Below are 13467 nucleotides of genomic sequence, written 5' to 3'. Positions count from 1 at the left end.
CATGAAAGAAAGTCAAGCTAAATGTATAGATTTTAGGGTAAAACCATAAATACTCAGTGAGCACCCAAGTCACACACACAAATTACACATTGTCCTTTCGAATGCGGTTTCTTTGTGATATGTGTGAGGTGTAAAATGATGTTTGTTTTGTGTCTGATGCGAACATACGATTTTAAACTGAATTTGGAGCCTGCACACCACCATTCTCCTGTAGATAAATTGTAGGGAGTAGAAGTGCCATGTGATCTTACCAACAAGTTGTAGTGACAGCTAAGGGGGGATACGTGAATAAGCGGCTTAAGGCTGTTATGCACAAGGGAATCCAGGATGACTAAACAGGTCTAAAAAGGTCAAGGACTAGGCTGTTTAGGGCTACCATATGGGGTGATTAACAGCACTTAAGACTCCAAAATAACAAGGTATGTGCCTACAGCAGAAGGTGGCACAGTGGTGTAGTGGTTAGCATTTGCCTAGCAGTAAAAGGGCCGCTGGTTTGAATCCCAACCAAGACACTACATGCCTGGAGTTTGCATTTTCGCCCTGTGCCTCCAGTTTTCTCCCACACGCCAAAGACATGCTGGTAAATTAATTGGCTACTGTCTAAATTGGCCCTAGTATGTGTAAGTAAGAATGTGAGTTAGGGACCTTAGAGTGTAAGGTCCTTGAGGGCAGGAACTGATGTAAATGTACAATGTATATGTAAAGCACTGCGTAAATTAACAACACTATACAAGTACCTAAAATAAAATAATTAACCTGTCAACAATCTACTGCAAATATTAGTTTACAACGTCAATGTTTTCCAGACTACAGGTGTACTTTCAATTTTCACTTCATTTATTTCTGAAGCTTATTCATTCCTATGGGAAAGCCATATTCATGGAGCCATGGTGCCTCAGGGAGTCACTTGGAGCCTGGCTTTCAACTGGAATGAATCGGGCTGCTTCACGCATGAGTGTCACGAAGCTGCCACTTTCAAGAGAAAGGCTGTGCGGCTTGGATCAGGAATGGATCCAGAATGGAGGCAAGTAAGGCAACTAAATTAAAAAAATAAAGTAAAGTAAAGCTGACTTTTAAATAAAATATGCAGCCTAGGTGGACCATTTGGTTTTTACTGCCACCAGTGTTCTACAGTTCACTCACCAGTGCCACTGGACAACTGTACTTGTAGGATGGGAAGCTATCAGTCATAACTTTAAGCTCAGGCTGTAACAAGGGTGCTGGGAGGTCAGCCCTTACCTAAATTGTAGTAAAAAGACAGAATATATATCACCTCCTGTAGCAGTTGTTTTCAAATGATACATGTTGTCTTTTTAAAGATGCTGTCCATTACAATGGGAAGTAAAAATATCAAACTGCGCTAACTGGATTAATACATGAGCTGCTAGCACATCAACTGACATAAGTTGAATATTGCGATGATTAGTAATAAATGGGGTACTTATTAGTAATGTCCAAAAGAAATTCTGCTGAATTTTCCCAAAAATATCTAACAGAACACCACAGTGTTCTGGCTAAAAAAAATGATCACTGACAATGGAACACATGGCACATATCAGTTAAATTTATTATGTAATAATGATTATGTGCAGATGATTGCATTCAAGAATTGTAAAGTAAGTCAAAAAATGCTTAGGAGTTTTCATATTGTGGCCGTGAATTAGGGGGCAGGGGAGCAGTAAAAGGTACAATTTACTTATCTATCAAGCAAACATATTATTTTGCCTATTGCAGAAAAAGTATCAGTTTCACTAAAGTGGTTCTAAAAGCTAAAGATTTTTTACCTCCATGCATTATATGCATGAAAGTAAAAAAACCTTCTGTGTGCATTAGCCCCCCCTAATACTTACCTGAACTCCCTCTCGATCCCACGATGTGCATGAGAGCACTTGCTCTCCAGGGATTCTCACTCTTCATTGGCTGAGACATACACAGCCAGAAAAAAAATGAGGAGAGAGAGGGGTCAGGGCCGAGCTACAGCTCCATGTCTAAATGGACACACAGAGCAGAAGCTCAGGAGCGTGCCTGCTTGGGTGGCCAATTGCAAGCATCTTGCTATGGGGGCATACGACAGAAGGGAGGGGCCAGGAGTGCTGGTGGGGGACCTGAGAAGAAGAGAATCAGGGCTGCTTTGTGCAAAACCACTGCACAGAGCAGAGAAGCATACCATGTTTGTCATTTAAAAAAAAAAAAAAAAAAAAAAAAATGTAATTTGGAATCTACATGAATTTATATTTGGAATCGAAACACAATTTCAGGAACTCAGAACAGCCCAGAGCTTAGGACTCCTTCACACTATTAGCAATGACCTGCCTTTTTCTGCACGGGACACGGGGTACATAAAAATCAGGGTGCTCCATTCTCACTAAAATGCTGCAGTTATGTGTGGTGTGGAAAAACTGCAGACATGAGCATGAGACAGCACCACAGATCACCGCACCTCAGCACAACTGCAGTTCAGAGACTTGAATGGGGTGTAGCTTTGTACAATCTCGGTACAGAAAATAAGCCACCAGTCTGCACACTCAAAGCAACCATTTAAGTGTGTGGCAAGTGTGCTGGACATAAAAATAATATCTTCCTGACATAATGGAACACAAGTTTTATCATACACTCTCTATGAATATAAATATTGTAATTGGCAGAAAACATAAAATGCATAGATAACATTTGCCTATTTTTTACCGTGATGTCCTGTGTCATTGGCTGTTGCAAAACTGCTTGACCGAGTTGTTTCAAGGTACTGGCTTTTAGGCCGACTGATGCGATAGGGCTGTATGTCTCTAAATGAAAAAGAATAACCAAGAGTTTTGGTTTTGAATACATTTTTAATGCATTCTCTTTTTTTTTTTTTTTTAAAGGATAGAACACCAGGGAACAGTACAATGGAGAGGCGTAACTAGAACCTTCAGGGCCCCAGTGCAAGAAACCATGAAGGGCCCCCCGGACCCCTGGCCGGGGCCCTTCCCTTCAAGCTTGCGGCTCTTTACTCTCATTGCGGGGCCCTTTATTACGGTCCCACAGCGGAACCCTTTCACAAGTTCTGCAGGGGACCCCCTTCCTGCCATCTTGGGGCCTCCCCTCGGTGGTGGAATGCCAGGGCCCGGTCGCAAGTGTGACCTTTGCAATCCTGGAAGTTCACCCACTGGTGTCAGTAGTTTTTATTTTTTGGTATTTTAATTGTATTATTTTTTATCATTTTTTTTTTTTTTTTACAATGTCACTGACTAGGACTCTGTCCATTCAGAAAAGGAAGGAGCTGTTACATATTTAAACGACCCCTTCCTGGTTCTCTATTGTGACATATCCCCTGCAGCAGCCAGCAGGAGAGAGGAGGGAGCACAGTGGGGGGGGGGGGGGGGGCAGCACAGTAGGGGGGGGGACCAGGGGCGTACACAGAGGCCCAAAGACAGCAGAACACAAGTGACCTGGATAGGAGGAGTGGCGGGGGCAGCATAAAGAGGAAACAATCTCCTCCATTTTCCTCCTGCAGCAACAGGAGGAAAAAGGAGGACAGTGATTTCTCTACATGCTACCCCCCCCCGCCCCGCCCCTCCTATCCAGGTGTACAGGGGAGCCGCACAGGCCCCCTGGAGCATTGGGCCCGGTTGCAATTGCAACCCCTGTAGTTACACCTATGGTACAATGCATATGTTCCAGTAGTTCTAGTGATACAGGTTATGTTTTACAATAGAACAAGGAAGAGACATTAATTACATCAACATACTGAAAACATCCTTGGAAGAAGTCCATTGGACAAAACGCATCTGAAGTGACATCAGGCGCCGGAAGAGACATTATCACGAATACTGGAAGTACCGCGGTGGTCATTTTGAGTGAGGTGTAAGGTCCATTTTATCCAGTTTGTTTGTAAGTGAATTGGCATTGTAACAAATGGTATCATTTTAGAAGAATTGCTGCACTATGGATCCTTTTTGCCATCTCTGCATGGGGGAATCATAACTTTGGATGCGTGGAAAAATTGGTGGAACTTTTGTGGAAAGATATATGAGGAGCGCTAACCTGTGCAACATTTGGTAAGGTGCATGGAGTGATCATCTGGTGAATAGTGGGAATGGTGACTCAACTCATGGTTACTAATAAGAAGCATATGGTTTTGCATGTTAAATGTGAGTGGGTAGAACACAGGAATTGGATTAATTCTTAAAGCAGTATTACACTATATTTTTATATTTTGTTTTCTCTGAGGATTTTTGCATGCACAAATCTTGGAATTAAGGAAGATGAGCATTTACAGTATATGTGGTAGGGTGAATGGAGTGAGCAGTGTAACACAGCACACGTGGTGAATGCAAGACTGGGATTTAAAGAGACGTGCATGTTTTAGACTCACTATTTGTGAGTCGGTTTTGGTTTATATATTTTAGTAAATACATTTTACAGTATCACACTATTGTGTATAATTTCCTTTTTCCTTTTGTGAGCTCCGAGCGTCAATTTGGAGGTGTGAGGTGATGATTTCTCCCAAGAAGGGGGATGCGCAACTGGAAAAGAACAGCAAATTGAGGTGGATGGAAGGCTTGCATTATTATTTTGAGGGTAAGGGTGTATAAAAAGGACTGCATACAGTTTGAATAGATTAAAGCACAATATTGTATATGGTTTTACGTTTTGCACATGTGGAGTAGAACATACTACACTATATAGTTTCCTCTTTTTTTGAGATTCTTTTTGTCATTAGGAGTTCCATCAAAAGCTCAAGAATAAAGAGTTGATTCTTATAGCAGATGTACTTTATTGGATCCAAAGACTGAGTTGACACTTGTGCGATGCGGGAACCAGCGCGATTCATGTGCGTGTTCCCGCATCACACCTGAATTGCCGGCGGTTCACACAAACATCTGCGAACGGCTGTGTGTGTCAATGTAAAGTTAATGACACCCCCAGATCAGTTCGCAGTGTAAACTGTGACATGTAGCAGGAATCAGATCGCAAAGGTGTGAACACTCATGCGATTTCAATGCGCACCAAAAAAAAGGGTCCTACACCATTATGGTGTGAATGCGATGCAATTTCAGCCATACAGTTTGTATGGCTGAATTTGCATCACACAGATATTGCATGGGATCTGCACAACAATGCGGTGAGAATCACATGCAATGTCTGTGATTGCCCAAGCGTGAACCCAGCCTTAAAGAGACATTGATTTTGTAGCGCTGATTTTAAAACTGATAATGAACAATTGTATCAGAGGCTGTGGAGTAGGTTGAGCTAAGGTATCATGTCTGTAGAGCTAGGATAACTTGCTGATCCTGGTGTTAAGCTTTTTGGTTTTTCTAAAAAAAAAAAAAGGGAAATGGGCAGAAATAAGTGTAGAGAACTGAAATTGTGGATTGAATGGAGTGGTAAGGAACAAGGGGCGTGTGGTTAAATGTACAACTGTACATACCAGTGGGTTAGGTTGGCTTTGCATACAGTCTTGTGACTGCAAAGCTCTAGAGAGTGTGCTTGTGTGGCTGGTGGGCGTAAACTCTCCCCTAGCCAACACCACCTTTGAGCTATAGATAGCAATGGGATAACATCACTGCTCTATGGGATTCAGTAGTGTTGTCAGCCCTCCACAGACTGCATAAACTGCATTCTTAAAAATTGTATGCATATGTGTGATTTTGATGACAAGGAGGTTTTACCCCCTTCATGACCTGGGCATTTTTTGCTATTCAGCACTGTGCTACTTTCACTGACAATTGCTTGGTCATGGAACACTGTACGCAAATTAAATTTGAATGATTTCTTTCACACAAAATGGAGCTTTGATTGTATTTAGGCTGCATTCACATGTCAGCTTATAATCGCGGGCAGAACCGCCACGGTTCCGCCCGCGATTCGGAGATTTATTGCAAATCGCGGGACGCCTAGCGTTGCCCGTTGATTTGCAATAGCCCCCCAAACGCCGAGCGATGTTGCCGCGATTTACGCCCGCCGAATCGCGGCAACATCGCGCAAACAAAATCGCGGGACGCAATACGCTCCAAAAAAGTACAAGAGCTTCTTTGGAGCGTATTGCGTCCCGCGATTTTGTTTGCGCGATGTTGCCGCGATTCGGCGGGCGTAAATCGCGGCAACATCGCTCGGCGTTTGGGGGGCTATTGCAAATCAACGGCCAACGCTAGGCGTCCCGCGATTTGCAATTAATCTCCGAATCGCGGGCGGAACCGCGGCGGTTCTGCCCGCGATCATACGCTGACATGTGAATGCAGCCTTAATCACCACTGTGTTTTTTGTTGGTTTTTGATATATAAACAAAGTAATACCAAGAAAGGTTGAAAAAAAAACACAAATTCTTTTGCAAATACATACTCATTCTTCAAAAATGTAGGCCAAATGTATTCTGCTACATTTCTTTGGTAAAAATAACCCGAATCAGTGTATATTATTTAGTCTGTGTAAAAGTTATAGTCTCTACAAACTTTCAGTTTTTCTGATACAGGGATGGAGACGCTGGGCATTACTTGCTGGTGTCTCACTCAAAGTCCCACATAGCCTATATTTGTCAATTAAGATATATATTCAAAAAGGTATCAGTTATTGAGGCCCTAAAAAGCCAGGCCAGCACAAGTACTCCCCCAAATTACCCCTTTTTGGAAATTAGACATTCTAATATATTTAGTAAGAGGCATGCAGAGTTTTTTTAAAGTTGTCATTTTTTTGTCACAATTTTTCCCCATACGGTCACCAGTGCAGTACGACGTCATCATATGACTGGTGTGGCAGTGATCAGGGATAATGACTGGTGACAGGATGTAGAAAATAAACGATGTATAATAAATAACTATAATAAAATAATATAATACATTTTTTTTTCTTGTTTTTATTATTTATTTATTTTTCAAACTTTCATCAGAGTCACACTGTACTACTCTGGGAGGTGATCAGGGATTTTTTTTTTTTTTTGTTCACATTGCGATTGCGGTTACAGTGATGTACACTAACAATAGTTTAGGCTGTCATTAATACATTTCATAACAGTTGTGCTTTCTCTAGTAGGGCTGCACGATATTGGGGAAAAAAGTATATTGCGATATTTCGTTTTTAACGATATATATCGTGATATTTCTCCAGACAGTCTCCGGAGGAGGGATCAGTTAGCAGAGCTCAGCTTTCTGCCAGGGGATCCACCACACTCCTAGAACTTCTCCCGCCCGAGCCTTCTGTCGGAGCCAGAGTGTAGAGGAAGCGGGCTGTCGGTAGCAGCCTTTGTCCCGCAGTGCTCCTCCGCCATGCTTCGGACGTCTCCCCCCCTCTCCTGCTGCAAACACTGTTCCGCTGCCATGCAATCCGCCCCGTACTCCAGCCCTCCCTCTTAGTCAACAGCCGACCATTACTCCGCCCTGCTCCGCCCATTGTCTCTCCATTGAAAAACATTACAGCCTGATCCCGCCCCCGATGCAGCCAGGAGAGACAATGGGCGGAGCAGGGCGGAGTAATGGTCGGCTGGATACTAGAGGCAGAGCTGGGAGGGAAGTGTGGGACGGACGCAGTCACTGTAAGTCCTCCTCCTCCCCCCGAGTCCCGACTTCTCCCCGCTCTGCCTAATTCCTGAATGTCGTGGCTTCGGCGATATGAATATCGCCCGTGCCTGCAGAACGATAGTCGATATCACATCGACTATCATTCAGCCCTATTCTCTAGTGATTCTGTGATTGGCCCACAGCTATCACATGGTATACGGTGCGGTGATTGGCCCAGGTACCATGTAAGAGCTGTGGGTCAATCACGGCATCACTATAGGAATCACAGCTTTTATGAATTAAATTATTCATATCAGATTTGCTGAGATTGTGATTAAGTGATTGCATAGCTCATTGTGGCCAGGTACCACTTTGTCCTGTCGGCAGTCACAGGAGCGGCGTGCCAGCGCACGTGCTCAGCAACATATATTTATGTTGCTGAGCCTGGCCGTGCCACCCATCACACCACAGTAAAAGTGGTTAAGACTCTTCTCAGGCTTTGTTTTTACTGCATGTTTCCTATCAGGGGCTTTCCTTCACTTCCTTCCCCAGAAATAGTACACGAAGTAGCAGAAGGTCTCTCCAAAGCAAGCTCCTATTGAAAAGCTGTTACCACAACAGACATCCCCTTTGGAAGATTTTTCTTCACCTACTGTATCTGTGGCTTAAATATTTTGGATTTCACATCATGCTTTGTTCCATGGTCACTAGAACTAGAGTTAATCCTAGTGGGGACACAGACAGCAATAAAATTCAGAAAGGAGTTATGACCCTTCCACATTTTTTTTTTTTTTTTTAACAGGGATAAAGTTTTTGCTATATAACCCTTTAACCCTTTCACTGTCACATAACAGTAATCTGAGTCCTGGCTGCTTCAGCTGTTTACATCAATTCATCCAATTGTTGGCTTTACAGTTGAAGTGATACAGCTGTTAAAGTGGCTTGATCACTTCCACACACTTATTAGCAAGGGATCATATTGTGTTTGTGTGCACTAACATTGTTTTCTAAGCTAACATTTATCTTTCTGCATGTTAATATCCCTCTTAACACCTGCCTGAATTCCTTACCCAGGCACCTCTTGTACCCACATTAGGGACCTATGTCATAAGGCATGACCCATGAACAGACAGGCGACATTTACCAGGGAAAGACACAGAGGTAAAACACCTAACAGTGCTATTGTAGGGTGTAAAACAATTAGTTTACCAGGTTTTATGAAGGCCAATGTGCTGCCAGTGCACTCCACAGTGATGCTTCGATTAGAATTGGTAGGAGCTGGGAGTATGGCTCTTGTTGGCCTAGCAATCGCGAGGGGTTTTGAGAAACTCTTGGCTTCTGATACTTTGTTTGACAATGAAGCAGAGGATGAACTTGTCCTAAAAAAAGAAAAAAAGTACTTTATTACTAGAACAAACTAAACTAAAGAAAAAAAAAAAAAGCCATTTCAGAAAAATAGCTTGTAAAACTGAAGAGGTTGGAACCTAAGCCTAACTCTGCAAAAACCTTAAAGCGGACCTCCAGGATGGAACAAAAAAAAAACTGGATTTTTGACTTACCGTAAAATCCTTTTTTCTGAAGTTCATTGACAGACACAGCTCCATATTCTTCTTAACCACTAGGTTAAACTGTGCCCTACAAGAGTAGGAGACTAGGCAAGAAAAAAAACTTTACCATATGGCAGTCCCTGAAGGCATAAATCCACTCACTCTGCTACAGGATTCAGTTTTGTTGCAAGCAATGTCAGAAGTAAAAAACCCCAACACACTCAAAAACAGAGGGGCGGGTGCTGCGTCTGTCAATGAACTTCAGAGAAAAGGATTTTACGGCAAGTCAAAAATCTAGTTTTCTCTATCGTTCATTGACAGACGCAGCTCCATATTCTTCGTAACCACTGGGACGTCCAAAAGCAGTATTTGCATGAGGGGTGGGAAAACAACGCAGAGAAAGAACGTAATTCCCCAAAGGCTAGACTTAACCAACCAGGAACAACTGGAGCTCACCTAGAAACAACATACACCCTCAAAGAGAAAAAAAATGCTCTTTTAAACAGCAGCCTGCAAAACCTTGGGGCCAAAAGAAGCATCCAAGGATGCCAACACATCCACTTTGTAGAATTTAGTGAACGTGTGCACAGACGGCCAAGTTGCCGCCTTGCAAACTTGTATTACTGACGCCTGATGGCGAAAGGCCAAAGAGGCACTCAGCGCCCTAGCAGAATGCGCCTTCACAGGGAAAGGTGGAACCTGTACCACCGTCTGCCTGATCCATCTGGATATGGTCGCAGCAGATGTAGCCAATCCCTTCCGAGGTCCTTCCGTGAGGACAAAAAGGAGAGTCTGATTTCCTGTAAGACTCAGTAACCGACAGGCAAACCCTAATTGCCCGGACCACATCCAAAGAATGCAAGGCAATTTCCTTGGGATGCTTGGGCTTAGGACAGAGTGAAAGCAGCACAATGTCTTCATTCAATGGAAATCAGAAACCACCTTAGGAAGAAACGACTGATTAGGTCAAAGTACCACTTAATCTCTGTGGACCACCAGAGAAGGAGAACGGCAGGACAGCTCCGCCAATTTAGACACTCTGTGGGCAGAGGTAATAGCCACCAAAAAGGCTACCTTCTGTGACAGTGTAAGCAGAGGAATCTCCCTAAGTTTTCTAAGGGAGGTTTTTGAAGAACAGACAGTACCAAGTTAAGATCCCACGGAGGTAACAGGGACCGTATCAGAGGAGCCTCACGACGAACTCCCTGGATAAAAGTGCGAATCAAAGAATGGGTAGCAAAAGGGCGTTGAAAAAAACACCGCCAAAGCCGACACCTGGCCTTTAATAGTACCCAAGGCCAACTGCTGCTCAACCCCTCTTTTGAAGAAAGCCAATATCCTAGCCACTGAAAAAAGGAGCGTGGATGCACCTTAAATCGATTCACACCATGAGATGTACGATCGGCCCTTGAGACAACAGATCTTCCCTGAGAGGAAGTCTCCAAGGAGCATCAGCGACCAACCTTACCAGATCTGCATACGAAGACCGTGAGGCCAGTCTGGGGCCACCAGAATGACTGGAATCTCTTCCACCTCTATTCTGCACAGAAGCCTCGGCAGAAGTTTCAGCGAAGGAAATGCATAGATCAGCTGATACTGACCCCAAGGAGCCACCAGTGCATCTGTGGCGTCAGCCAGAGGATCCCGAGACTTGGCTACAAACCGCTGTACCTTCTAGTTGAGCCGAGAAATTAACAGGTCTACATTGGGCGTCCCCCACTAGACACACAACAGGTGAAACACCTCCGGGTGCAGGGACCATTCCCCCTGATCCAACACCTAACGATTCAAGTAATCCGCCTGCCAGTTCTCCACTCTAGGTACATGCACGGCGGAGAGGGCTGGAAAAAAATGTTCTGCCCATATTAAGATCTCGGCCACCAGGACACTCTTTGTGCCCCCTTGATGAATGACCTAAACTATGGCCGTGGCCTTGTCTGATTGAATCCAAACTGGACAACACTGCAGATGATTTGTCCAGGGACTCAAGGAAAGCTTTATCGCTCCGAGCTGCATAATATTGATTGGAAGTCTGGACTTTTTCAGAGTCCAGGTCCCCTAGACACACAGCTTTCCAAGTACTCCCCCCCCCCCCCCCCATCCAGCCAGACAGGCTGGCACCTGTGGATACCACGGTCCAATACAATGGAAAGAAGGACTTGCCCTGAGGGCCAAGGGACGGAGCCACTACAGATGAGCACTTCTTGCGTTGACTCAACCGAATCAGATTGTCCAAAGATTTTGGATCCTTGTTCCACTTGACAAGAATACCCGTTTGCAGAGGTCTCATGCGGAACTGAGAAAACTGAACCGCCCTGAAGGTAGACACCATCAGGCCTAGAGCTTGCATGCAAGTCTGCAATGAGTACAGAGTGCTGGAGCAACTGAATCACCCTCTGAAACTTTGCAGCTTTTCCGGTGGAAGAAACACCCTCGCAGATGCTGAGTCCAGAGTCAATCCCAGATAAACCATCTTGGCTGGGACCAGAGCAGATTTTCTAAAATTGATGGTCCAATCCAACTCTTGCAGAGTCTGTACAGCGATTGACAGATTGCCCACCAGAACTGCCATATCGCAATCCCCCGCTGTTACAGTAATGCCAATACCGGAGCCAAAACTTTGGTGAAGACCCTGGGGGATAGAGGCGAGACACCAAAGGGTAATGCCACAAATTGATAATGTTCCTCTACTACAGCGAAGCAAAGAAAACAATGGTGTCCAGTGTAAATAGGGATGTGCAGCTATGCGCCCTCAATATCGATAGAGGACAAAAGGCCCCTTGGTGTAGGAACGCCACTACCGTGCAAATGGATTCCATTCCAAACCTCTGTACATGCACAAAGCGATTCGGAGCCTTGAGGTCCAGAATTGGAAGCACTTTCCCTGCTTTCCTGGGAACAGTAAACAGGTTTGAATGAAACCCTTGAAAGCGTTCCTGAAAAGGAACTGGCACAATCACCCTTTGTGACAGCAGATCTTTGCAGTTCTTTCAGGAACATAACTAGCTAAAAAATTTAAATTTTAACAAAGGTTTCCTTTAAAATAAAAAAACAAACTAATACCGAAGTCCCAGCCAGGAACTAGGGCCTAAACCATTATTAGTTTCTGTCACAAATTTGCCCTAAACCTACAATGCAGGATTAATTGCTCTGCATGGTATGTGATAATGTAAAGGGACCACCCACAGGCCAGGAGTAAGAGGGCAGCACTGGAGCCAGGAATTAGAGTAATACAGCCTCTTCCCCTAACCCCTAGGAATAATGAGCATTTAGCCTTTGCAGTGCGGGGTGACCCCGCTGCAAGGATATTTGTTTTGTTCCAGCCCGGGGTTCAGTTTTAAAATTGCCCCCCATCCCACTAAGCCCTTTTATCTAGAGACCACATCACATCCTAAACACATGCCCACTGATTCTGCACTTTGTGGGATGATGTTAGACAGAGGGGCAGTGTACAAGACTTGTTGGAGACCAGCAAAAAGAACTGCTTCAGGGAACATAAACAGTGACAGAGTGACAATTTAAAAATGTTGTATCTGCCTGAAGTTAGGCTTTAAAGTAGATGTAAACTACAACACTAAAATCCCCATATAATACTTAGCTTGTTAAATGTATTTTCAATTTAACCCCTTCCCTCCGACTGTACGCAAATACGCGACCCCACTGGACTGGGCTTTTTTCCGTGGGGACGCATATTTACGTATCTTTTCTTGTGCTGGGAGCGGCCCGCACGGTGTACTCCCAGCACAGAGACTGGGGGTCTCACCGAGAACCCCATTCTAATGATTGGGATCCGGAATGTTCTTTGATTGGCAATCACAGTGAGCAGTCACTGTGAAGCCCACGCCCATGTTTTCTGTCTCCGTTAATCGACGATACAGATGTAGGTTTCTATGTCCTTGCAGAGAAAAAAAATAAATACGCAGCGGGTCCCAATATTGCCGCTTGATTCGGGAGCTCCATCCCACTCCAACGATACACACCTTCGGGTCTGCCCTAGGACATAGGGGACAGCACGCCGGGACCTCCTGGGACAGTTCACCGCAAGTGAGTTACAGGCTGCGAGCTGCAAGATGGTGGACGGCTCCCAGTCACATCCACAGCCTGACTCCCTGCTCCTTAACATAACATCCCCTGTGATGAATCGGAGCCCTTCCTCGATCGGGAGTACTCCTCTGATAGGACGTGTCCCTAGCCTCAACAGTCACTTATTGAGCACACACTGGCAGACTTCCCATATTCACCTCACAGTTTGGCCCAGGCTGCCGAACCTATCCCGGGTAACCGATATTATTTCAGCAATGTTTACAAAATTTGAAGACTCGCTTGATCGTGGCCTCAAACCACTGCAACCCAGATTCTGGAAACATTAAAGCGGATCTACAAAATTTGGGATCCGGCATAGAAGCTTTGGAGCAGAAACTAGACCCCAGTGGCCAGAACCAACCAAA

At 44.5% G+C, this 13467-nt stretch overlaps 1 protein-coding gene across 1 annotated transcript in view; it reads right to left on the bottom strand.

Moving 5' to 3' along the window:
- HMGXB3 (HMG-box containing 3) overlaps positions 1-13467 on the bottom strand; it is a 116457-nt gene that overhangs the window by 43578 nt on the left and 59412 nt on the right. Inside the window, exons 8-10 of the mRNA XM_082255107.1 lie at positions 8682-8845; positions 2686-2783; positions 1144-1239 (exon numbers count right to left, since the gene is read on the bottom strand). Of these exons, the coding sequence (XP_082111233.1) occupies positions 1144-1239; positions 2686-2783; positions 8682-8845 (358 nt within the window). The remainder of the gene's footprint in view (positions 1-1143; positions 1240-2685; positions 2784-8681; positions 8846-13467) is intronic.

This window comes from Pelophylax lessonae, assembly GCF_965119305.1.
Source record: "Pelophylax lessonae genome assembly, chromosome: 4".
NCBI lineage: Eukaryota > Metazoa > Chordata > Amphibia > Anura > Ranidae > Pelophylax > Pelophylax lessonae.
The sequence above is the reverse complement of the archived record's forward strand: the minus strand, read 5'-3'. Positions and strand labels throughout refer to the sequence as shown.